At 36.8% G+C, this 24147-nt stretch overlaps 4 protein-coding genes across 4 annotated transcripts; 2 read left to right on the top strand and 2 right to left on the bottom strand.

The window, feature by feature from the left end:
- Positions 1-830: 830 nt before the first annotated feature.
- LOC110805630 (pentatricopeptide repeat-containing protein At1g30610, chloroplastic) lies at positions 831-8298 on the top strand. The gene is made up of 11 exons (XM_022011249.2): positions 831-1037; positions 1193-1260; positions 1563-2233; positions 3053-3244; positions 4617-4698; positions 4819-5007; positions 5242-5355; positions 5702-5792; positions 5878-6035; positions 6268-6690; positions 7736-8298. The coding sequence occupies exons 1-11, from the start codon at positions 995-997 to the stop codon at positions 8069-8071; spliced, it is 2367 nt and encodes a 788-aa protein (XP_021866941.1). The 5' UTR covers positions 831-994; the 3' UTR covers positions 8072-8298.
- Positions 8299-8950: 652 nt separating this feature from the next.
- On the top strand, positions 8951-11094 carry LOC110805631 (uncharacterized). Its single transcript, XM_022011250.2, has one exon. It carries the CDS (start codon positions 9045-9047, stop codon positions 10701-10703), a length of 1659 nt encoding a protein of 552 aa, XP_021866942.2. The 5' UTR covers positions 8951-9044; the 3' UTR covers positions 10704-11094.
- Positions 11065-13542, bottom strand: LOC110805632 (jasmonate-induced oxygenase 4). The gene is made up of 3 exons (XM_022011252.2): positions 12977-13542; positions 11765-12086; positions 11065-11457 (listed from the first exon to the last, which is right to left on the bottom strand). The coding sequence occupies exons 1-3, from the start codon at positions 13459-13461 to the stop codon at positions 11218-11220; spliced, it is 1047 nt and encodes a 348-aa protein (XP_021866944.1). The 5' UTR covers positions 13462-13542; the 3' UTR covers positions 11065-11217.
- Positions 13543-14775: 1233 nt separating this feature from the next.
- LOC110805629 (DEAD-box ATP-dependent RNA helicase 3, chloroplastic) lies at positions 14776-22524 on the bottom strand. Its single transcript, XM_022011248.2, has 10 exons — positions 21875-22524; positions 20406-20539; positions 19901-20315; positions 18816-18914; positions 18039-18263; positions 17072-17449; positions 16620-16763; positions 16440-16535; positions 15925-16301; positions 14776-15406 (listed from the first exon to the last, which is right to left on the bottom strand). The coding sequence occupies exons 1-10, from the start codon at positions 22265-22267 to the stop codon at positions 15325-15327; spliced, it is 2343 nt and encodes a 780-aa protein (XP_021866940.1). The 5' UTR covers positions 22268-22524; the 3' UTR covers positions 14776-15324.
- Positions 22525-24147: the final 1623 nt, after the last annotated feature.

The following is a 24147-nucleotide window of genomic DNA, read 5'->3' as shown; positions in this document are numbered from 1 at the left end:
GTGTTATTGGTACTAACATATTATGTATTGATACTCTCTTCTATCCATATAAACACACGCCACTTGATGTCCAGATTTCCTCTTGTACTTGAGCCCGGCATATAATAACATTTCGTAATAATTCATCGATTATTTACGAAAATTATATAATGACATTTCGTATTAAATTCATCTATTATTTACGAAAATGCCATTTAATTGGGACAAATTTCCAAATCAATAAGATTAATTCCAAAATATGGTTTATGCATCCGGGTGCACAATTCTCACTGTGCACCCTGTTTTTAAATGAACATATAGTTCAAATACAAAGAACATATTGTTCATTCCCACATAAATATAGCAATGAACACATAGTACAAATCCAAAGAACATATAGATCAAATATTTCACTTGTACATGTACAATGAAACCATTCTCCATATTCATCCATCCCAAAATTATCTTCCTGCTTTCCTAAACGAGCGTCCCAAAATTATCTTCCTGTTTCTAATTTTGGCTACTAAGGTCTCCACTTTCTCATGTACTATATTAATTAAAATTGAATTGAAAACCTCACCCATATACTATATTCCACTTTTCTCATGTACTATATTCTCTTTCACATGTACTTTATTCCACTTTTTCATACAACTCAATCATCATTTGTACTTTATTTCACTTTTTCATGTATCTATATTCCACTTTTCTTAAAATCCGCGTTTTTGGTCAAATAGGAAGATAATTATGGGACGGAGGGAGTATTATCAATTAATGTTCATCGGGGTGTACAATGAGCATCGTGCATCCCGGGTGTATAATCCAAATTGCGAATTAATTCCATCTTTCAAGGGTGTTTGGACAAAGTATCTTCTTCAACCTCTATCCCCTCCCTCCCTACCTAAATTCACCGAAGAAACATCCCTACAAGTTCTATCAATTTATGGGATGAATGTCCAACTTTCTAGTATCTAGCGATCCATTAAGCTTCCCTCGATTTCATTATTGACAAATCATGCTCACGCTTCAGCAAAATTCTCCTTCCTTGCTTAACTTGGGTAAGGCCTTTCAACCCCTTCAAATTTTGGTTTTCCTTACGACTATGATTGTCTGTTGTACCCATTATAATTTCTAAAAGGAATTTTGTCAATTTAATTGAATTTTGGTGGGTTGTAGCTAATTTTTTTCAATTTTTGTGGGGTAATTCGAACAGGTAAGTGTAGAGAAGCGGTTGCAAGTCCAATGGGTTGCATTTCAGTACCGATGGGTTTCATGCTTCAGGTATTTATATTTCGTATTTGATTAAAGTATTGCCTTTTTGTTGGGATAATTGGTGTGTAACTTTTACTTGTATAATTGTGACAACATAGTCTGAAACTGACTGTCTTGATACAATTACTGGGTAAATAGATGTTCGTTGTGACAAATAAGGTTTGTAATTTGATTATTTGTGTTAATATGAGCTTATTATAAGTGCTAATATCTAAATTTCTGTTAAATGAGCAATTTGGTATTTGTAATGTGTATTTGTCAATTGTTATGGTGAATTAGCCTTAGTTGATTTCGCCTCATTTGATCCTCAGACACCTGCGATTGGAGTTGTTTCCAATTTGAGAAGAAAGAAAGGGAAGGCTTGGGTTTTAGTATCGAAACGACGTAGTTATATTAAAAATGTGCTTTCAGCTTCCCAGAAAGAGAGTGGAGTGGTTGTGAAAGAAGACACTGAATTCAAGTCTTCATTTGATGAGTATCTGAAGGCAATGGAGTCTATTAGAACTGACAGAGAGAAGAAGAAAGCTGGGGGAGGGAGTGGCCATGGGAAGAAGCCTACTGATGTTGCATTCAGTAAAGATGTTCCACAGCGTCGGAAACGTGATGAGACCGTTACATTGAAGAGGTTTAAAAGGTCAGACTCTAAGGAAGGAGATAAATTGCCTGAAAGGTCTCAAGGGGTTGCTGGCAAGAAAGAGTTGGGTGGTAGTTTTCAACCAAGAAACAGTATAAAGCCGCAGAAAGAGTTGAGTAGTGTAGGAACAAAAACTGGTTCAAGCAAGAAAGTTGATGTAGACACCACTGCTTCTACAAGGACTAAGTTTGTTAAGAAGAAGAGCATGCCCATGAATGAGAGGAGTGACGATGAATGGGAGATGGAAAGGTTTATCTTCCAACCGTCTGAGTTACTCAATGATGGTCTGAATGGTCCACGAGTTTCACGGATGGAAATGGAGGAAAGAATACAGAATCTTGCTCAATGGTTGGTATTTGTACTTCAACACACTAGCAATCTAGCATACTTTCTTTTATGCATATACATTTATTTGTGCTAGCCTAGGTGCTTGAATGATCTCGGACTAATGCAAGTTTAGTTTTCCCTTTCCCAGACATGTGGCATACTTTAAAAGCTTGTAAGTTGCATCCCATGTTATCAGAGTTTTATAAACCTGTAATATTGCATATTCCTTTCCCCAGCTACCCTGGTCCCTTGAGTAGTTGCGGGTAATGTGAAGTGCTTTTAGTAGACCTTCTATTGTTAAGCTTGGGATTTGGTGTGTGGCTTGCAACATGCTAATCATATACAAAGTATAGCCTCTGGTTGCCATCTTTACTCTGGTTCTGCAAATTGTGTGGGCATTTACTCACTTGTTCCCCAATCCAAAGTGAAGAACCTGTGAAGAGCATGCAATAGGGGGTAAAAGGAAAAGGATATTTTGACTTTTTGAGGGGCATTATTCATTGCATTGAACTGCATGTTTGGTGTGTCCCTGAAGAATCAGCATATCTTCCAACTACAACAACAACCACAACAAAGCCTTAGTCCCAAAATGATTTGGGGTCGGCTAACATGAATCGTCGTAGGAGATCGTCATTGTCACCAATCAAACAGTAATATATTTCTGAGGTAACCTTTGGTTTGCGTCTAGCATGAATAGAAGAATGCTATAATTAGTTTTAGTGAGTCTTTGTCGTCTATGTTGACTGTAGTAGTTGTTTTTACTTCTGTTAATAGTTTAATTCTACTGTATGGATTTTAAATAGAAATATTTTTTTATGGTGTAAATTGTTTTATTACCAGTTTGAACGATGCTGATGTTGACATGCCAGAGTGGATGTTTGCTAAGACAATTCGAAGTGCCAGAATCAGATTTTCTGACCATTCCATTTCAAGGGTTATTCAGATATTGGGTAAATTTGGAAACTGGCGAAGGGCGCTGCAAGTCATTGAATGGCTTCAAATGCAAGAGCGCTTCAAGTCCCATAATATCAGGTTTTTTTCTCACCGAGATTCCACAATTTGAATGTGGACTATGGAACATGCCAATAACGTGAAAGAGTTTTGAATTTGTAAAGAATATCCTTGGTTTACCCCTTCCTCTACCACAAATGGATAATTTGTTTGAGATAATAATGTATTTAATAATTACTTTGGCTCTTATGAATCTTTTGAAGTTCGACATCCCACTTTCCTCTTGGACTGGAAAGGGCCTTTAATCTCCTTTTTTTTTTTGAATATATGATTGAGGGGCTTTTGATGTGCAGCGAATTGGTTATAGTAGATAACTGTAGCAGTGAGGTAATGGGGTGTTTCAAAAATAGGTGGAATATTGGTTGAGCAAAATGAACAGTGGTTGTGACAAAGAAAATGAACAATCAATCTGCAAAACAACGTGCACAAACTGTCATAATAAACTTGTTTTCTGGTGTTATAAAGGAATTAGGCAACCTGTAGTAGATATTCATATCTGTCAGGACATTATATGTTTTTATTTATTATGGTTTCTATTCTTATAACAGATATCTTTGTGATTGTATTCATCATGATATTCGGGAGTTTATGCTGTGAGACTTAATTTTAATCAAGGAAGTTGCAAGTGGTTGGGGAGATGTTCTAGCATATTAAGAATTAGTATCTGGTGAGTGGCAGTTGGTTTTGTATACCTGAAGTATTTTGGTTATCAGATGGACACCCAGTTCTGGTGCAGTTTTCTCCCAATCTTTTCAGAAACTGAGTGTTTAATTATGCTTGTCTCTTCAAGCAAGCAGACATGCTGTGGAAGAGAAGGCGGAAAAGGTATAATGTTTCATTTGTGGACTGCCGAATAGGAAGCTCTTGGCTGTACTTTCTTATTGGGGATGATACTTATGAAAGAACCTTGACTACTATTGTAGTATTGCTGTAGTGGGTGAGCGTAAATCTTTGAGCAATGTGGCATTAGCGTTATGGAAGTTCATTTATATACTTGATCATAACTGAAGTTACAGCTGACGTGGATAACTTCTATACAATAGTCCTATCTGTTTCTAAACTCTACACCCTATAATTTGATAATTGTGCTATATCTCTTCCTTTTGGGGGGGACAAAAGGAATACTAGTGGGGTGAGTGAAATATAGTATGTCTTACTAGTTTTCCTCTTTTTTAATTTTTGTTGCCCTTCCATTCTTCTCTAGCTTCTTTACAAGCATAACATCTGCGTTAAGCATATGTTTTCTTTGAATCCTCTTGCGTCTCTTTGTTCAAGTACAAGCCATTGTCCATGGTTTTACTGATAACAGTGTGGCTAATGTCAGATTTGTCATATACACAACATATATCTGACAGTGAAATTTACTTCTGTTAAATCATGCTTTTAATTTTAGATATGTCTACACAGCTGCCCTTGATGTGCTTGGGAAAGCAAGACGACCTGTGGAAGCACTAAATCTTTTTTGTGCAATGCAGGTAATTGTTCTTGATTGATTAGGCTTTCCCCCTCCGGACTGATTGTGGTGTCTAATTGTGTTACAAATAAATTATCTGGGTAGTGTAACCCGACTGACACCTGTATCATTTCCACTACAGCGACACAAAACCACTTATCCAGACATAGTAATTTATCGCTCAATTTGTGTTACTCTCGGACAAGCTGGTCATATGAAGGAACTTTTTGATGTGATTGATAGCATGAGATCTATGCCAAAGAGCTTTAAGATTCAAGTTCATGATGATTGGGATCCACGGATTGAGCCTGACATTGTTATTTACAATGCTGTAAGTGCACTAAGTCTTGAGTATACATTATTTGTATACATTATGGTGGACCATCCCTGTCAGAGTTGACATCTAGGTTAATGTAATTAATGATGATTGGAAAAATAAAATTAATGCTGATTTGTTATTTAATAATAATAAAAAAAAGGTGCGGCAGAGAAAGAGAGTTTTGATGACATGATGAAAAGAAGATGAAGTTATCTTTAATTGCTTCTTGTTTGATTTTGTTATTAGGTTCTGAACGGCTGTGTTAAGAGGAAAGAATGGGAAGGAGCAGTATGGGTGTTGCAGAAATTGGAAGAAATTGGTCAACAGGCAACAAGCACAACCTATGGACTTGCTATGGAGGTAACAATATCTTTGCTATGAAGCATCTGAGCTATCTTACAAAATGTGCTGTGATTTCTTTTTTTCCCCATCTGGTATATTATTGTATTGTTTTTGTAGCATTTGGCTTTTCTTTTATGAGGGATCATCTTTTATGGCTGTTGTGTTAGAGCCCTCGGAAGCAGTTGTTCATTTTACATCATTTGCTTTCTCGTAACTGTTTTTCACATCAAACATAGCAAAGGGGATCGCAATTATATCCATACATCCACGTGCTCCCGTCTGTAGCTGTTTTTTGTGCAATTATTCTTTCAATTTTTTATGCCTTCAGATTGATAATATAGCTGTTTTTTTACCATTCAACCAGGTTATGTTAGCAAGTGGAAAGTATGACTTGGTCCATAAGTATTTCAAGGAAGTGCAAGGATTATCTGTCCCTAATGCTTTAATGTATAGAGGTATTGTTGTGAAGCCTATCATCTTTGTTTAGGATATTATTCCTTGGATGTTTGTTTACTGACTTGTTTAATTACCACTTTGTAGTTCTTGTTAATACTTTTTGGAGAGAAGGTAAACCAGATGAGGCTATTGCGGTTGTTCAAGACATGGAAAGTCGTGGACAAGTAGGTCCAGCCAGTCTTTATTATGACCTTGCTCGTTGTCTCTGTAGTGTGGGAAGGTGTGAAGAAGGCCTGATGCAAGTATGTTAAAGTTCACATCATAATTCTAATCCAACTTTCATTTCTACTACAGCTCAGTTCTGCATTAGGTTTTCTGTTATGAATTAAATATATTTCCCAAAATGGTATTTAATTCGCAAATTAATGACAAAAACACGTGGTTCATGGTAGACTTCCTCTTTCATTCTATGCTTTATCAGTTATCTGTTCCCTGATAGCAAATAAATCCTGCAATTTTTATGACACATCACAGGTTGACAAGATATGTAAAGTTGCTAGTAAACCTCTGGTGGTGACTTATACTGGTTTAATCCAAACTTGTTTAACCAACGGAAATATTCATGATGCGGCATCCATCTTCAACCATATGCAGAAATATTGTTCCCCAAATACTGTTACTTGTAACGTCATGCTGAAAGCGTATCTTGGGTGTGGAATGTTTGACGAGGCTGTAGAACTCTTTCGAAAGATGACACGAAGTAGACAGAAAGGCAGCAAAATCAAGAGCGAGATTTCGCCTGATGTATATACATTCAACACAATGCTGGAAGCATGTATCAAGGAGGAAAGATGGGATGATTTCAAGTGTGCCTATGAGCAGATGCTGCAGCATGGCCATCCTTTCAATACCAAGCGACATCTTTGGATGGTCCTACAGGCTTCTGGTGCTAGAAAGGTCTCTCTCTCTCTCTCTCCCTCTGTGTGCTGGTCTACACTTTTTTTCAGTTTAGCTCTGAAAATTTCCTAGTGATGAGACATCAGTTGATGTTGTGAAACTTCTTTTTCTTGTCCCCCATGTGCAAGGTGCACTTCCTTAAAATGCTGGTATCTGTGTTTTAGGCTCCGTTTGGTGTGTAAATGTTTTCGTGGAAAACGATTTTCCCCTTTTGAACCATTTTTCGTTGTTTGATTTGGCAAGGGATGAAAAACAATTTTCCATAAATCCCTCATGTGGAAAAACCTTGTCCATTTTGAAAGGAAGGGAAACCACTTTTCCACCTTTCCTCCTTACCTCGCTCTCCTTTCTTCCCCTCAATCTTCACCATCTCCTCCCATTTTCTTTTAAGGAACCAAACAAAGAAAACTAGTTTGAAATTGTGTTTTCATTTGGAAAAATGTTTTCCATGGAAAATCATTTTGCACTGAAAACGTCTTGCACCAAACCAAACGGAGCCTAAATTTCTAAGTTCTACGTTGATGTTTGCCTCATTTTTCACAATGGAGTATTCTGAACGTGTCTTTATCCTGATATTACCTATACCGCTATACGGTGGAGGACATGACATGATTTTACAAACAATCCCTTTGTAATAATTTTGTTATTTGTATCATCTCCCCATCTCTTAATTTTAGTAAAGACGTAATGGAAACTTTCCTCTTAAAAACCTAAACCATTACTACTTTAGGTAAGGTGACAACTTTTTTTTTTCAAATATCCAAAAATAAAACCTAATTAATTCCCTTTCAGAGGGAGTAGATAAAAGGATGTGAAAGGCTGTTTATGTGTAGTTTTACATGCTCGTCCCTTGTATAAGTCAAGATCATGCCTCTTTCTTAGTCAGCATTTTTTTTATCTTACGTTCTATCATTATTTGAGTTTATTTCTCCTTTTTTCGAAATTGTTTCCCATATTTGGAACTCATTGTGGTATCAGAAAAACCAATATTCTTCCATCTTTCTTATTTTGAGTTGCTAAATCCTTCAAGTCGTAAATTCCGTAGGTTGAAATGGTTGAAATAACATGGAGACACTTGGAACGAAACAAGCGTGTTCCACCACCAGCACTCATCAAAGAAAGGTTCAGAGTGAAGTTGGAGAATGACAACCTAGTCGAAGCAGTTTCAAGCGTTGCTTGCCATCCATCCACTAATCAGCAGTCGTTCTCAAAGGATGCATGGTTAAAGTTATTCAAGGAAAATGCACATTGTTTCAAGAAAGAAGTTCTTGAGCATTTGATTTCTGATCTCTCCAAGAGTGAGACGCCAAACCTCATTTTCCAGAATTTGCTCGACTCTTGTTTGGAATTTGTTAACCTTGATAACTTAGTTGCTGGTTGAACACGAAGAGGGTTTGGCAACTTAGTTGCTGGTTGAACACGAAGAGGGTTAAAAAAATGTATCTAACATGCTCAAATTTTGTAAAATCGAAGAATAGATTTTGTAGGTAGGCTCATGGAATGATTCGATGTTAATTACTCGTTCTTTTACTTGTATTTAACCAAAATCTTCCAACTAATTACAAATAAATGTGTTTTGGAGAGCATCATCTTTCCAACTAAGGTGTCGTTGAGCTTTCTGACTTTCCCAGTATGCTTAAAATGCTAACTGGAGGTCTCATTGTTCTTATAGCTTGATAATTTGTTTAAAAAATTGTTAATAATCTTCTTCTGTCTTAGTAAAAAACAATGTTGTGTGTTAATTGTAATTTTGACCTTTTAAATTAATTATGGTAAACAAACCCATCCCCAAAATCCCCAAATGAAGAAACATTGTGCAATCAAGAAACATTTATACCATTCAAAGATGGCATTCAACCCCATAACCTTAAAACTCAATTACACCTATCGTTTAAGAGCTTTTTTCACAATATTCGCTAACAAAACAGTCAAACTGACCTATGAGCATCACGATGTCTATACCGACCTAGTTCTCTAGACAAAATTATTCTGTCTCGCTCTCATGTCAGTCCTCCGATATAAAAGTACTTGAATCATATGTCTTACTCTCATGTTAGTCCTCCAATATAAAAGTAGCCCAGCTACACATGTTTTCGCTTGAGTCACTCCCAAACATTTTGGGGCTGATGGACACTCTGAGTCACAAGGTGAATTCCCCACCAACTCCACCGACTTATGTTGGTTACCGATATAAAAGTACTTAAACCACTTGTTATGGAATATTTCGTATATTGTATAGGCTTCCTCAAATAATTTCAAGTGAAAATACTTGTCGTACGGGTAAGCAAAAGTTGGCGCGCACTCCTTAAGAAAACCCCTATAGCAAAACCCCAGAGATACATTTCACAACAGAGATGGAAAGAGAAAGCAAAGCTAAAATGGCGGATCAAGAGTTGGAGAAGCTCCTAAGCATGGGCTTCCCCGAGGAACTCGCCGCTCAAGCACTCGCCGCAACAGGCGGCGAATCCACCCTCAAAGCCACCGAGTGGCTTCTCTCTCATCCTCAATCTCGTCTTCAAACCCTCCATAAACCCTCTATTTCCCTTAACTCTCCGCCACCACCGCAACCGCAACCGCAACCGACTCAATCTCAATCTCAATCTCAGTTAAAGCTCAACAAATTCTTCCCTTCTCACTCCTCCACCAAACACCCCCTTACACAAACCCCAGAAAACCCACAAATTTCCCCCCCTCTAAAACGCCCCAAACTCTCTTCTGCTCCTCCTTCAATCCCTCATGACACTAAACCCTCCGAACCCTTATCGGAGCGAATGCGGCCGCGGCTCATAGGCGAAATCGAGGGCCAAGATCACATTCTGGGACCCAATTCCTTCCTTAGGTCGGCCATCAAGTGTAATTTTTTGCCCTCCATTGTCCTATGGGGCCCACCTGGTACTGGAAAGACCTCCATTGCTAAGGCCCTTGTTAACTCCTCTTCTTGCTCCTACAAGTTTGTTTCCCTTTCGGCGGTCTCTTCGGGTGTTAAAGATGTTAGGGAGGCTGTAGAGGGTGCTAGGAAGTTGAGGGATAAAATTGGTGGTGGTAAAAGGACTGTGCTTTTTATTGATGAAGTTCACAGGTTTAACAAGTCTCAGCAAGATTCTTTCTTGCCTGTGATTGAGGATGGCAGTATTGTCTTTATTGGGGCTACTACTGAGAACCCTTCATTCCATTTGGTTACTCCTTTGTTGTCTAGGTGTAGGGTACTTACCCTTAATCCATTGCAACCCTGTGATATTAACAAGTTGTTGAGAAGGGCAGTTGATGATTCTGAAAAAGGGTTGCCATTGAGTGTTGGGAGGACGGTCGAGGTTGAGAACGAAGCGATTGAGCTTTTGTCCTCACAGTGTGATGGGGATGCTAGGGTTGCATTAAATGCCCTTGAGGTTTGTGCCACCACGGCGTTGGGCCGTGTTCAGGATAATGTGGTGGTGGTTGTTAATGTGGAGGATGTGAAGGAAGTTATGCAATGTAAGCATCTTGCTTATGATAGGGCAGGAGAAGAGCATTACAATTTGATTAGTGCATTGATTAAGTCGATGAGAGGGAGCGATGCAAATGCAGCTATATATTGGCTTGCTAGGATGTTGGAAGGAGGAGAACAACCATTGTATATAGCTAGAAGATTGGTTGTGTTTGCGAGTGAGGATGTTGGATTAGCTGACCCTAATGCGCTATTGCAAGCCGTGGCTTGTCATCAAGCTTGTCATACTGTTGGATTGCCTGAGTGCAGGTTGAATCTAGCTCAATGCGTTGCTTATTTAGCTTTGGCTCCAAAATCTGTGGCTGTTTACAAGGCCATAAATGAGGCGATGAAGGTGGTGAAAGACTCGGTTGGGGGGAACCAAGGGGTGCCCTTGCATCTAAGAAACGCACCAACGAAGCTTATGGGGGACCTTGGTTATGGAAAGGGATACATTTATACCCCAGATAATCCTACAGCAAAGCAGAGTTTTCTACCTCCATCACTCCTAGGTAAGAAGTTTCTTGAATGGCCACCTTCCGACGCCTGAGAAGCTGTCAAGGCCATTCAAGTATTGAAGCCATTAAATTGACATTTTGGTTTAGACCCATCTGACTGTTGTTGAGGTCATTGACATTTTGCTGGTTTGATACATTTTGTGTTGTTCAATGGTAATATGGTACCAAGTATATTCGGGTGCTAAATTTTGTTTCAATATGTATATGTATTAGCTTGACACTGTTGTTGGTAGCATCAAACTGTGATATACTTGTAGGAAGCTTTCTTAAGTCCTCCTCATGTAACTACCATTTGAAGCACATTTTACATTCCAATATTATGATCGCGAGATAATGTGTCCGATTACATGAAACTTTGAAAGAAAAATGTCGTTCATATTTGCTGACAATAAATAAACAGTGCAAATTCTTCATTTCCCAAGACTTGTCAATTTACAAATGTTTCCTTGTTTGATCGATATACATGAAAATCAGAAATCAGTATTCTATCTCCTAAATTTTGAAGGAAATTTTCGAGCATTTAAAATAAACATATTAAGGACAATATTAGAGTAAAAGTGCATCAAGGTTCCGCTTGCCTTCAGGGCCTTTAGTGTACCATGATTTTACAAAACTTCCATAGAGCACTTCCTGGTACCGGGGTCCAGACTTTGCCACAAGCTCCAGAGCAGGGGAAATTGTTCTTGTTTTGGCAGGGTCATGAAAGGTGGCTACCGACAGCCGTGCTCTATTTGAATTCGTTATGGCTCGATGTACAGCACTCTTATACTCTCCATTTGTAATGACCTACAAGTACCATATCGGTCACTAAAAGCGGCTGGAAGATCATAATAAAATACTATTCCGTACCAGACAAAATATGTAATCAAGTTTAAGATACTGCATAAAATGCTGTAGTCCAATTTACAAGTCCCCAGGCATCCCAACACTTCGTTATGGCTCAATTGATTTTATGTTTGCCATAGATTAGAAGGGTCCAATCAAACATCTACTAAGCATGTGCAATCAATAATACCAAAAAAATATATATAAAAAAAATGGATCCAACTTATAAAGGGAAAGGTGCATATCAGAAAGGATGAACAAGATGTACCTCAGTTTGATCTGCTAGGATCACTACAATAGCATCAGACAACGGTTGTACAGTAACCCATTCTCCATCTTTTAAGACTTCCAATCCACCAACATCGTCCTGTATAAGTAGGGTTACAGCGCCCATATCAGAATGAGACTGCAATCCTAGTGTGAGTTCCGGCTGAGGACAAGGTGGGTAATAGCTGACTGTTATGTTCTGGTAGAATTCTCCAACGGCGTCCTCAATGCTTGAGGACTGTAAACCTAGACTTTCAGATATCATAGCCATGAGCTTCTGACAAAGCAATTTCATCTGCTCACTGTATTCTTCCACTACATTTCTGGCCAAGCGCATTCGTTTCCAAGTTAGTGCTTGTCACCTTAAGTTAATGTACGACTACTACTATGTAAAATTTGAGCTCGTAAGTGATAATTCAATCAGCAAATTTTAAGCAATCACTACTGTGTTGCTCACAATAATGCTTTCCCAATGTGCATTTACAAATTATGAATTTGGACAACTTTAGCTCTATACCTCAAAATATGTGACTATCAAAATTACTTCCCAATAAAACTAATTATTTCCACTTATTTCAGGAAAAACAAGTCTCCTAATTTCAGTTAGAAAATAAGGTGACCCTAGTTCAATATACAACTACAGGTTCTAATAATTTCAGAGCTAAGTTCGGTTAAGGAAAGTTAACTTGAGATAAGTTAAGTTTAAGCCTAAAAAGTTCAAATAAGAACGCATCCTAAACCGTCCAAAGGGCACCCATTTTCACCCTAATTTATGCTAAGCTAGGCACTAGAACTCTAGAAGTTCATCTAAAATACACTCTCATTAACCTTGCCGTAGCAATAACAATAATCATCTAGTCAAACTTCATTCTCATATCTAAAAAGCTGGCTCTTTTGGCGTACTCTGACCCTAAGTTGCTCAGTTAATTTCTCAAAAAACATCATCAAACATAAAAGATGGTATGATTCGCAAACCACCACCTTAAATTTGTTATGGAGTACTGTATTTAGATTAACCAGCTCTTTAATTCTAATTCCAAAAATGTCCAAATTAGACAATTAGTTGTTAAAGTCTTAAGGATGGCCGTGTCACCGAAGTGACCTGAGATCGAATCCTGTCTGCATCACTTCCATTATTTGAGTGACAGGTACTTTTCTTTTTTTATCAAAATCAAACGTAATTACAACAAAATGCTAGGTAAATGATGATTACCTATAATAAGGAGGGTGACGAGGCCAGCGAGAGGGATTACGACGAGTGATCGGGAAAGTATGATGATCAAAGTAATCCCTCCAATCCAAAATGGTGTCGTCTTTCTCACTAACAAGCATACGACTTCCATAGCCTTCAGAAGCAGGGGAGCTTTGATCGCATTTATACTGAGACTTCTCAGAAGCATCTAGATCCTCGAAGAAGGATGATCCGACGGCCCGCATTTGATGGATTAGGTTGATTGGGACGCCATGGTGGACTACATGGAAAGCTCCCCATTGGTGGCAAGCAGAGGATAATTGAGGAAGGAGAATGTCGTAGGAGAGAGAAAGGTCGATCAGAGGGATGGTTGTGGCCGAAGGTGGTGGTTTGCGGTGATTGTTAGGGCGAAGTTGTGGTGGTTGTATGTATTGAGGTGGGACTTTTGCGGTTTTGGATTGCGCTAGGGTTTGTACAGGGGTTGCTGATTCTCCGACGACCTCCATTGGAAATGGGAAATTGGGGGAAATGGGAAATTGACAAAAAAGACCACCTTTTACACGAGTTGCTCAGTTACACACTTACACACTTACACAATCAAATCGTCCAAATTACTCGACAAAAGGATTGGCACACCCAGATGCTTTACTTAAAAAAAAAAAAAATTACTGTTACATCAATTTTAAATAAGAATGCGACTAAATTGAGGGTGCGTTAGGTTAACCTTACAAAAATAAGTTTCAGGTTAAATAAGTTCCAATAATTTCAGATAAGTTCAGATAAATTATTTATTATTTATTGTTTATTATTTATTTTTTATTGTTTATTGTTTATTTATTATTATTTAAATATATTATTTAAATATATTATTTAAAATTTATTATTTATTATTTATTATTTATTATTATTAGTAATTTTATTAGTAATAAGTTTCAATAAGTTAAGATAAGTTCAGATAAGTTCATATAAGTTCCAATAAGTTTCAATAAATTTCAATAAATTCAGATAAGTTCAGATCAGATAAGTTCAGGTCAAATAAATTGAACAGAACGCATCCTGATTGATAATTGAGTTTGACAACTGGGTAATAAAAAGTATGGAATACTAATTAAAAATATTCACAAAAATACTTGTTCATTCTTATCCTTTTATGAGTAAGACTCAATTCTATTCAACTTATTTTATTTATACTTATATTATCTGAAATTTTTAATTTATCTGAAAAAAATTTATTTTAACTGAACTTATCTGACATTAATTAGACATATCAAAACTTATTTTGTCAGAAATAAGTCGAACAAAAGAGAATCTTCTTTAACTTACACAATAAGAACATCATCATTCATTAGTGAGCTTTCACTTGGGAGTTAAAAAAACCTGATTATTTTTTTCCCTCTACGTTCCTACATAAAAAGACCTTTAGAAACTCAAACGTCCAACGGTGAAGACTCTTAAAAAGTTACTTTTTATTTATTAATAAATTCTTTTTCAGATTCTTTTATGAAAAAATAAACTTCCCTTGTAGGAAAAAGATATTTGATAAGACTTGTTAAAAATGGGATACGTTGTCATTTTTTATAATTTGTCCAATGGGGCACTCCTTTAGTAAGATTTCCTCTCCTTTTGAGCATCCATTGAAGATGATCTAAAGAGCACAAAAGGCTAAAACATTTACTCTGTACCACATAAGTCCTAAACTTAAAAAGGAAATTTTCCCTTGCAGGGACACATGTCGAGAAGTGAAAATGATATTTTCAACTGTACGTGAACGACAATTAACTTAGTTGGTAAAGTAAAAAATAAAAACAAATCCCGAAATATGAAGGAATTTGAAAAAAAATATAAAAGTAACATCTGTTTTTACTTTGCAACACAACACACAATTGCTCAACTTGGAACTTAGCAACAAAAAAGTCAAAAACAGCCGCAAACGGCTACAGTGAGCTTTCCTCTGTATCTGACTAGATTATATACACCAAGAATTTCCTGCATGGATAAACACCCCAATGACATTACAGCAAAAGCTATGGCGCGGAGACACTAGAAAACGGTAAATACAACTATGAAGACCCTTGATATTTGATAATACTACTACAAGTTTTTACTAATTAGAAATCTAGATACTCCTGTGTGAACTACTTTGTTGCAGTGACAATCTGACTGTAAGGTCAGTGGAGCTCCGTATGATGCAGGCAGGATTTCACATTTCAAACCACTTAAAACAGCATCTCTTTAATGGATCCATTACTCTGAATGAAGAGAGTATACTTTGACCGGAATTTGGCAGCTGAACAAAAGCAACAGGCGTGAGTGAGATGTATCCCATCCTCATGCCGTCAAAATCTTAGAAAACTTGACGAAGCAAATTTCTAGTATGATTGCTTGGTGGGGCAATCTGATGCCTTGTGTCCACCTTGCCCACAATTGAAGCACGCACCACCAAAGCCTCCCCTGTGAAATCAATTGCATAGTATCAGATCAAGCAGAGTCAACAATTAACATCTATACAGCCAACATTACTGATCATGATATTGCAATGGACATTGTCACAGAAACTTCAAATCCGCGATCTTCATTTAACTACTTAATGTGTACTACGATCACCATTCCACCAGAGTAATATGGTACTTCGCCATTAAAAAAAAAATGAGGCTACTTTTCAATTTCCCATGTTGCAGAATTTATGTTTACTTATACAGTTATACTCCTTTAAAACCTAGAAGCACGGCCAAGGGCTTCTTCAAGCTTTAACTATTTCCTTTCAAAAATATCCTTATTGTAAACCAGATCTTTTTTTTTCAATTTGGAGGGAACCAAATAGGCTATGCTTTTTATTATCTGTTGTGTCGTATCGGGTTTGCACAGGCTTTCAAAATTCACAAGTATTCCCCATATATAGTGCAAAAACAGGGTTCATTTAAAGAAACAAAATACCATGTGTATTCCAAAATTAGAGATATAAGGAATACCTGTCCCTGTTTCCAAAGGATGATGATGACCTACTTGATCGTCTACCACTACCACCAATCAGCCAATCGTCCCCACTACTTTTTGAGTTTGAAGACCACCTGTTGCTAGAATCATCCCCGCTGCTTCTTGAGTTTGAGGACCACCTGTTGCTAGAATCATCCCCACTGCTTCTTGAATTTGAAGACCACCTGTTGCTAGGTCTGGAGGAGGAGCTTCGACCCCCACGCCTATCGTCATCAAAATCAAAGTCCTGACTCTTACCACCCCAACCACGGGGACTTCGCCCTCCTCTTCCACTTGAACCTCCGCGACCTCCACCTCTACCAAATCTTCCATAGTTGTCACTTGGAGGTGCGTCATCTTGCAGTGGAGGCAACTGCAAATTACAGTATATTAAGTGATGAGACTAAGACTTACTCGTCAGAAGAAAGACGCGGGTAAACTGCTGTTTCCTTGGGTTTAACAATTGGGAATATCATAGGAAACGACAAACAAATTAGAATATCTTATAAACCTTAGAGATTTTGGCTAGTGAGTTTCCTGCAGGTAATTCTTTAGTCAGAAGCTGCTTTGCAATTTCCTCAGGCAGATCAAAAACAGCACCTGGAGCCTGAGAGAAACAAACAGCAATATCAACTAAAACAATCCCAACCTAAACATTCCTACGATGAAATGAATATGTTGCACCACTCACCCTCTCATCTGCAACTAATTGTATCTTTCCAACTTGATCAGCAGCAGTTGCATAAACATCAGATAAAAATCCCATAACAGATCTAGCAGACATAAATCCTCTTGAAACACCAGGATCGCGAGTCAATTGCAATGTTATCCACCCCTGCAATAGAAAAATACTCCATACATAAGAACACACCTGATGAAATTCTCTACAAAACTACCGGCTCAGATGTACACAAGGTTTGTAGTATACAATAATTAAACATCCACAGGTTATAATCTTAGTTAAAAGTTGTGATATCATTCAGATGATATCAGCTACTGTATCACACATAAATACAGGATAATAAAACAAGCACTGAGAAATCTTATGCAACATACTTTAAAAACATTAGAAATCCAGAATTTGTACTTTTTATACTTCTTGAGAGACAAGATTTTAGTTGAAAATCTAAGACCATCAATTACCTGCTCATGACTAAGAAGAGATTTTGATGACGGAAGTTGGGCAAAGCCACTCATATGGGCTAATGCTGCTGCAAGGGCTACAGTTCCCTGCTGGTCTATCAATTTCTGGGCAGTTGGAGTAAAGAATTCAATGCACTCGGAATGAACCCCACCAAGAGTGGAAACAACCTGATCAACAGACGACTCCAAGATCTCTTCAACTGATGGGGGGCTTATATACTCAAACTTACACCCTACATCCCTTTCAAGAGATCGGACTGTTCTTCTCTGGTTGCTAGTGTACATTAAAATGGCTGTGCCTAACTTTCCTGCTCTTCCTGTACGACCAGAACGATGCACAAAAGTCTCGGGATCATTTGGAAGCTCATAATGAACAATCTGCAGGAGAAAAGTAGCCAATAAAATTCATTGAGAGGAACATGGAGAGCACGTATCATGGATAAAACCCATAAAAAAGGCTATACAAATTCTAGTCTATGTATAAATATAGAAACATCATCAGATTTGATTCTGATAGCTTGAAAACGAGAGAGCAATGACCACGAAAAGTACTAGTGAACGAATTGCCTCCAAACATTTAATAAGCAAAAGCATTAGCAGGTTTTAGAAACAATCCGAAATACATGATTATCATATGAAATTCACCATAAGGAAGCAGGGGGGAGCAGAACATCCTAAATCAATACCCATGCATGTTGGTTAAGCCAAAAGGGAAAGAACTGTATATCCACCCTATTGTAACTAATCTAATACTTGCCAAAAGAAATAATAAGTGCAATGATATGTTAGGCAACAATTAGGTAGTGTTCTCAACACCTGGATTTCACTTATCTTATCTGAGCTTATTAGCCCTACATTTATATTATTTGAACTAATTATAATTGATATAAGTGAAAATAAGGTGAATAAATAGATACATAGTAAAAACAAACAAAGTTAAGAAATAAAATTTAATCATTGAACTAACCAGGTCAACATTTGGAATATCAAGACCACGTGCAGCAACATCAGTGGCAACTAGCACAGCAAATTTTCCTTGTCGAAAGCCATTCAATGTCCTCTCACGCTGGTGCTGAGATATATCTCCATGCAATGCCTCCGAAGAAATAATACTTGATAATGCCAAAGAAACCTCATCAGCGTCTCGTTTTGTTTGTGTGAACACAATGGTTTTCCCACCCTTTGCATACACCTGCAAGGCACACAATAAAATATGGTATATGTGATTATTAAAAAGATTTTTTTAAAAAAAAAGGAAACTGAAAGCACACATGGTTTTTGACTTGTCATTAATATCCTTCCACAGATGTTCTAGTTAACATCCTAAAGAATAGAAAGATCCTGTATCACCATTAATAAACCATATCCAATAAAATCTCATTGTTTGCACAAGCAATTACGGACAACTGGAGGCTTCAATGGAATGTGCCATGAAAATTGACATAGGACCAATAAATTTAGTACTGACATCGAACTTACCAAAATGTAACAGTCTAACAGAGCTACATCTCTACAGAAACTGAAATACACATATGACACGTGTGCCATGGGCACACAAACATACCTATCACATACCTGAAGTGAATAACCATAGCTTCAGAGTAAAGATGCAAATAAAATTAAACCGCCATGGAACTTATAATGATAGCATCACATGATGTTAAGAAAGCTAACATACAGAATTTGTGTGAACAGAAACCCAACAGACTAAGACCAAATAAACAGGATTCTTCTTGACTCTTACCATGATAACATCACTAAGGATTGTACGCTTAGAAGTTGATGTGGTTGAAATTGCATGCAGTTTAATCCCTTCTGCCAACTTTTCATCCCGATCACCAACCTGTAGAAAAGTTTGCCAAAAGCACATATAGCAAATCAAGATTTATCTCAACTAGAAAGCATCAACATACCCACATATGTACAGTATATTGGAGGTAAACAAAATAAAGAACTCTTCACTTAAAAACATGCAATGGTTCTGAGAATAGTACACTCTATTACCTATTCCCTTCTTATTTCATTTTTAGTGACAAATTCAGTACTTCAGGCATTGATTCTTTGTACTTAGTACTTACTGTATCACCTTATGGCTAAAAGCTTTGACTATTTTGAATTCATCACAACATTTACTTCCAGAGTAGCACTGAAGCAGAAAAGTTCATGTTTCTTTTTCACTTTTTGTCTGGGTGTGGGGGGAGGGGAGGAGGAGATATGCTGACACTAACACCCCGCTCTTTTAATATTAACGTTAAAATAACTAGTCTTTCAAGTTTCAAACCCTATAGCATATCCATGACACCTCTACCCACAAATGAAACTTGTGTGAGATGCATTAGGTGTAATTCTTATTATGATACTCGACGTAAAAAAGAATATCATGAAATACATCTCTACAAGGTAAAACAACTTTTACTCTGATACCCATGTGCAAGATCAAAGGAAAAAAATAATAATATCATGATAGACATCTCTCCAACATTATCCTTCTTAAAGTGTAAAATTGTTAATCATCTATGAAAATACAAGTTAAGTTCACACAAACTTCTACAGATAATTGGAAAACAAGCCTCTTTACCAAACTTCCCCCCCAAAAAAAATGACAGTGAGAATTCATTCTACAAAAGAAATTAAAAAAATCTCCAGCAGTCCATAACTAAGGAAGACCGTGCACAAGTTGATATCTGTAGTAAAAAACACAGCTAGAGAAAAAGTAATACTATGTATTACAAAGATCGAGACAAGATAACACATAACATAGTGACACACTTAATTATACAGACATAAGAAGCATGTTAGCAGAAGAAAATATAAGGAAAAGGGATTTACCAAATCAATTGTCAGAGGATTGTTCAAATATTTCCTGGACAATTTTTTCACCCAGGAAGGCATAGTTGCTGAAAAAAGCATGCTTTGCCTTTGAGCTGGAAGCCTTTCCAAAATTACCTCCACATCTTCCTCAAACCCAACAGCGAGCATTTGATCAGCTTCATCAAGAACCAAAAATTCAACTTCCCCCAGTTTGAGGCTGTTACTTGTGACCAAGTCAATAATTCTACCAGGAGTTCCCACCACCACATCAACTCCGCGAGAAAGAGAATTTTGCTGTGCACTATAAGAAACACCTCCATAAACACAAACAGTGTTCAAATATGGTGCAGACTCTTTCATTTCCTTCTCAACTTGTCTTGCCAACTCTCTGGTTGGAGCTAGAACTAGAACTCTTGGAAGACGCCCAGTCCGCCTAGAATCAAAATAAAACCAAAAAATACACATTATATTGATCCAAGTTCATCGTAATCCAGCATTGTAATGTCATTTATGTGATAATTACCGTTGAGGAACTACGTCACTCCCTTCAGTAACGCGTTTGAGGATTGGAATCCCAAAAGCCAGTGTTTTTCCTGTCCCAGTCTTTGCTCGAGCGATGATATCTCTCCCTTCCAGAGCAGGAACCAATACAGCTCGCTGAATAGGAAAAACATTATATGAACATATGATATATCATATACTAAACAAAAATATCATACCAGCACAATATTTCCAACAACAACAAAGCCTTAGTCCCAAAATGATCAGCACAATATTTCCATGTGCTAAAAATAGATTAACTCTTAGAACAACCTATGGCGCATTATTTTCATGGTCCAATTCAGAAAGTGTATACCATGTACATGTTGAATGGGCACTAAAAAGTAGAAGTGAAAAATCCAAGAGATACAGGGTACCACAGATTTATATTCCTGATGGAAGTCCATTTGTATTAAAAGAAAATATGAAGACTAGAAACTACAGGGTTTGAAATGTCTCATTAGGTATAATATAGATAGTGTGAAGTAGATGACTTACTGGTCAAAACTAAGCATCCCTCCATACAGAATAAGGGATTTATTTTACCTGAAGTGCACCAACACATATAGCATTAAGAGCCATCAAGGGCTAGCTATTAACTAATGCGTATAAATGCATGTTAATCATTATGTTTACCATGCATTACAAGAGGTACACTCTGTCTAACACATTCTCAAGTCTCAAGTAATAAGTACTACCACATGTAACAGATCTTACAAGCAAGGAAGAACCGCAATATTCCATCTGTTGGATATTGGTTCTATACTAAATGCTTCAAGAATTAAATACATGAAATTTTCACTCAACACTGAGCTCAAATTTTCCATACATCACCACCAATATCTTTCTGACTTGATATTTGGTCAAAGCTCCCTGTTTCTTACTCGTGAATTTCTAAATTACTATATTATGTACTTTGCAAATTCATTACCTTTTCTCTCAAAGCACTATCTTACTCCATTCCTTTCATATTTTCATATGTGGGGTACCTCTAAAAAACCAAGTTGATTCTCTTTTCTTTACTTCATTTGATAATATAACACCCATTTCACCAACTAGAGTAAGCACAAATACAGGCTACAGCCTATAGTTTATGAAATCGACCCTCATAAGCCCTATTACACAATGTTCCAATATTAAACATCTAAATATCCAGCTAAGTAGGTCAAAATCGTGGGCGGTGGTACTCAAGACCTAGTTTTGACTCTTGTCTACATCATTACCCTCTGTGGCTCCCTACAACATAATCTAAATGAATAAAAACATCAGCTAGTTACAACTTACAAGCAACATCTATACCCCTGTAACAACAAATATACATACTAAAAGTGCTAAACTCCTAAACATAATACAAATGTTCAAAGTTCCAACATAAACAAGGTACAAAAATTATACATTATAAAACAACAACAACAGCAACAAAAAGGATAGACATTGTATTTATGTATATACCTGAATGGGAAAGAGTTGGGTAATGCCTCGATTGGCAAGAGACTCAACAAGCTTTTGAGGAAGCCCCAATTTGGAAACATCAAGCTCATCTGCACTAAGCTCAGAACCCTCAATTTCACTCTCAAACTCTAAATCATCCCCTTCATCAAACTCCTCATCGCTAACATCAAACGAGCCCTTAGAAAAATCACCAGCAATCCCTTTAAAAGCCTCCTCACTCAATACAGAGTTAGGGGTAGCAATTGCAGAAGAAACCCACTTCAAAACCCTCGGCTTTGAGGCAGAAAACGGAAGGGAAAGCGCAGGAGAAAGAGCAAACTTTGTGGAGGGGGTTTGAAAAGAAGGGGTTTGGTAGAGTATGGAAGAAACCCCAACAATTGAAGAAGATGCCATTGTTACAAAACAATGGCTGGTTTTAATGAATTATATTCTGCCTCTATTCTTCAGTGAAGAAGTTGAAGAGAGGAGAAATGGAGGGAGAGGATAAGAGAGTAGGAGGAAGAAGATAGGGTGTAGAGAGGAAGTGAAAGAGGGGTTTTTGGGTCGATAAGGCGCGGTGCTCTCTTTATATTGTGTGGATGAATGGTTTAGGTTCACTCCACATCGGTGCCATTTTTTGTGTTTTACACTTGCACACAAATACAATACACAAGTTGGGATTTTTTTGTACCAGACAAAGACAAATATTTGGGATATTTACACAATGTTGAGGATAAGATGTAATTTTTTTTAAAAAAAATTACTCCACTCAAAATGGATTTATGTTTGATTGTTACGTTGTTACATTTGTTACTTGACATAATATAAACGAGTATTTTATTTTGAAGTTAGTTAAGCATATCATATTTAGAGTGGATTGGGGAAAATGCTCTCTTGCGAAACAGAAAATAATGTCGTTGATGGTGTTCCACCCTCTATCGAAGAACAAGACCTGTTGATCTGATCGAAAAAATAAACCAAAAGGAAAATAACCTAATTCATTTTCGACAAAAATCCCTCAAATTATTATGTGATGCTTGAGGCCGAAGTAATTTGGCCCATTTTAATTATTTAGATTTTTTTGGCATTTACTACCTTAAAAATACACCACTTTTGTATTTATTACCTTATGGAAATTTTATTTTAAATTACTACTTTAAAGTTCCAAAAAAATTTATACTACCACTTTACAATTTTCTCATTTTAAAATTGAAATATCTCTTTCATTTCTTAATCATTTTAAGTGATTCAAAACACATTCTTCTGATCTATGTGTAAAGATTCCATAGGGATCTTGCTTTAAAAATTTTGTAAAAGGTAAAACAAATTAAATATTATTTGAAAAATTGTAAAATATTTATAAATTATCAAACGAATTATTTTGAAATGTCGTTCTCAATGAAATCCCTATAGAAAAAAAAATTAATGAACTTTGAATCACTTTACACAATTCAAAATGAAAGAGGTATCTTAATTTTAAAATGAGAAAACTGCAAAGTGGTGGTCAATAAAAAATATTTGGAAGTTTAAGGTAGTAATTTAAAATAAAAAATTTACAAGGTAGTAAATACAAAAGTGGTGTATTTTTAAGGTAGTAAATACCAAAATGTTTTTAGTGGTTGAACTTGATAAAAATGGGTTAAATTGTTATAAGCGGGTCATGATTGTTAATTCTAACTAAAAAACCCAAAACCCATAAAACCCTAAAAGTTTCACCCACACCATTAAATAGGAGTTCTCTGCCTCATATGGAGGAGGAGAAACAGATGGCAAAACCTAAAACTCTCATATTTTCTCTCTACCAATCAAGTCAACTATCTCCCTAGAAGAAGAACATCAAGCATCCAAATTGACATGCAGTTCCATTATAGAAGATAACCTATTAACCTTGAAGAAGATCAAGCCCGATGGCCCTATTCGTGAAGATCAAATTGGTTCGTGAACAACATTAAATCATCCCGGTGGAAGAAGAACAACAAACATTCAAAAGACGTGTCGTTCTATTCTACATCAATATCTTTGAACGAGATCAGGCTCGAAGGCCCTCATTCAAGAATCAAATAAAAAAGCTCGTGAACCAAATCAAATTAGTTCGTGAGCCAAGGCCAAGTCAAATTCAAGTGGAGATCGAATCAGAGGAGAAAATATTAGAGATTGTACCCAAAATACATAAATCAATAAAAATATTTGTTCACGTTATTTTGAGTTTATTATTTTTGAAAACTTGAAATTTGTGTTTATAGCCACATACTACATGTAACACCCCCAGCCCTTAATTTTGGTGGAGCCGATTG

Source organism: Spinacia oleracea, chromosome 3 (assembly GCF_020520425.1).
Source record: "Spinacia oleracea cultivar Varoflay chromosome 3, BTI_SOV_V1, whole genome shotgun sequence".
NCBI lineage: Eukaryota > Viridiplantae > Streptophyta > Magnoliopsida > Caryophyllales > Amaranthaceae > Spinacia > Spinacia oleracea.
The sequence above is the reverse complement of the archived record's forward strand: the minus strand, read 5'-3'. Positions and strand labels throughout refer to the sequence as shown.

Excerpts from the sequence above, each read along its gene's own strand:
- LOC110805629 (XM_022011248.2), bottom strand. The coding sequence starts at position 22,267 with ATGGCATCTTCTTCAATTGTTGGGGTTTCTTCCATACTCTACCAAACC. Across the intron at positions 20,540-21,874 it reads CCCAACTCTTTCCCATTCAG|CGAGCTGTATTGGTTCCTGC; the intron begins GTATATACATAA and ends TTTCCTATTCAG. Across the intron at positions 18,264-18,815 it reads TCCTTAGTGATGTTATCATG|GTGTATGCAAAGGGTGGGAA; the intron begins GTAAGAGTCAAG and ends TGTGCCTTGCAG.
- LOC110805631 (XM_022011250.2), top strand. The coding sequence starts at position 9,045 with ATGGAAAGAGAAAGCAAAGCTAAAATGGCGGATCAAGAGTTGGAGAAG.
- LOC110805630 (XM_022011249.2), top strand. The coding sequence starts at position 995 with ATGCTCACGCTTCAGCAAAATTCTCCTTCCTTGCTTAACTTGG. Across the intron at positions 1,038-1,192 it reads TCCTTCCTTGCTTAACTTGG|GTAAGTGTAGAGAAGCGGTT; the intron begins GTAAGGCCTTTC and ends TAATTCGAACAG. Across the intron at positions 2,234-3,052 it reads ATACAGAATCTTGCTCAATG|TTTGAACGATGCTGATGTTG; the intron begins GTTGGTATTTGT and ends TTTTATTACCAG.
- LOC110805632 (XM_022011252.2), bottom strand. The coding sequence starts at position 13,461 with ATGGAGGTCGTCGGAGAATCAGCAACCCCTGTACAAACCCTAGCGCAA. Across the intron at positions 12,087-12,976 it reads CGTCACCCTCCTTATTATAG|AAATGTAGTGGAAGAATACA; the intron begins GTAATCATCATT and ends GCGCTTGGCCAG. Across the intron at positions 11,458-11,764 it reads TCCTAGCAGATCAAACTGAG|GTCATTACAAATGGAGAGTA; the intron begins GTACATCTTGTT and ends TGGTACTTGTAG.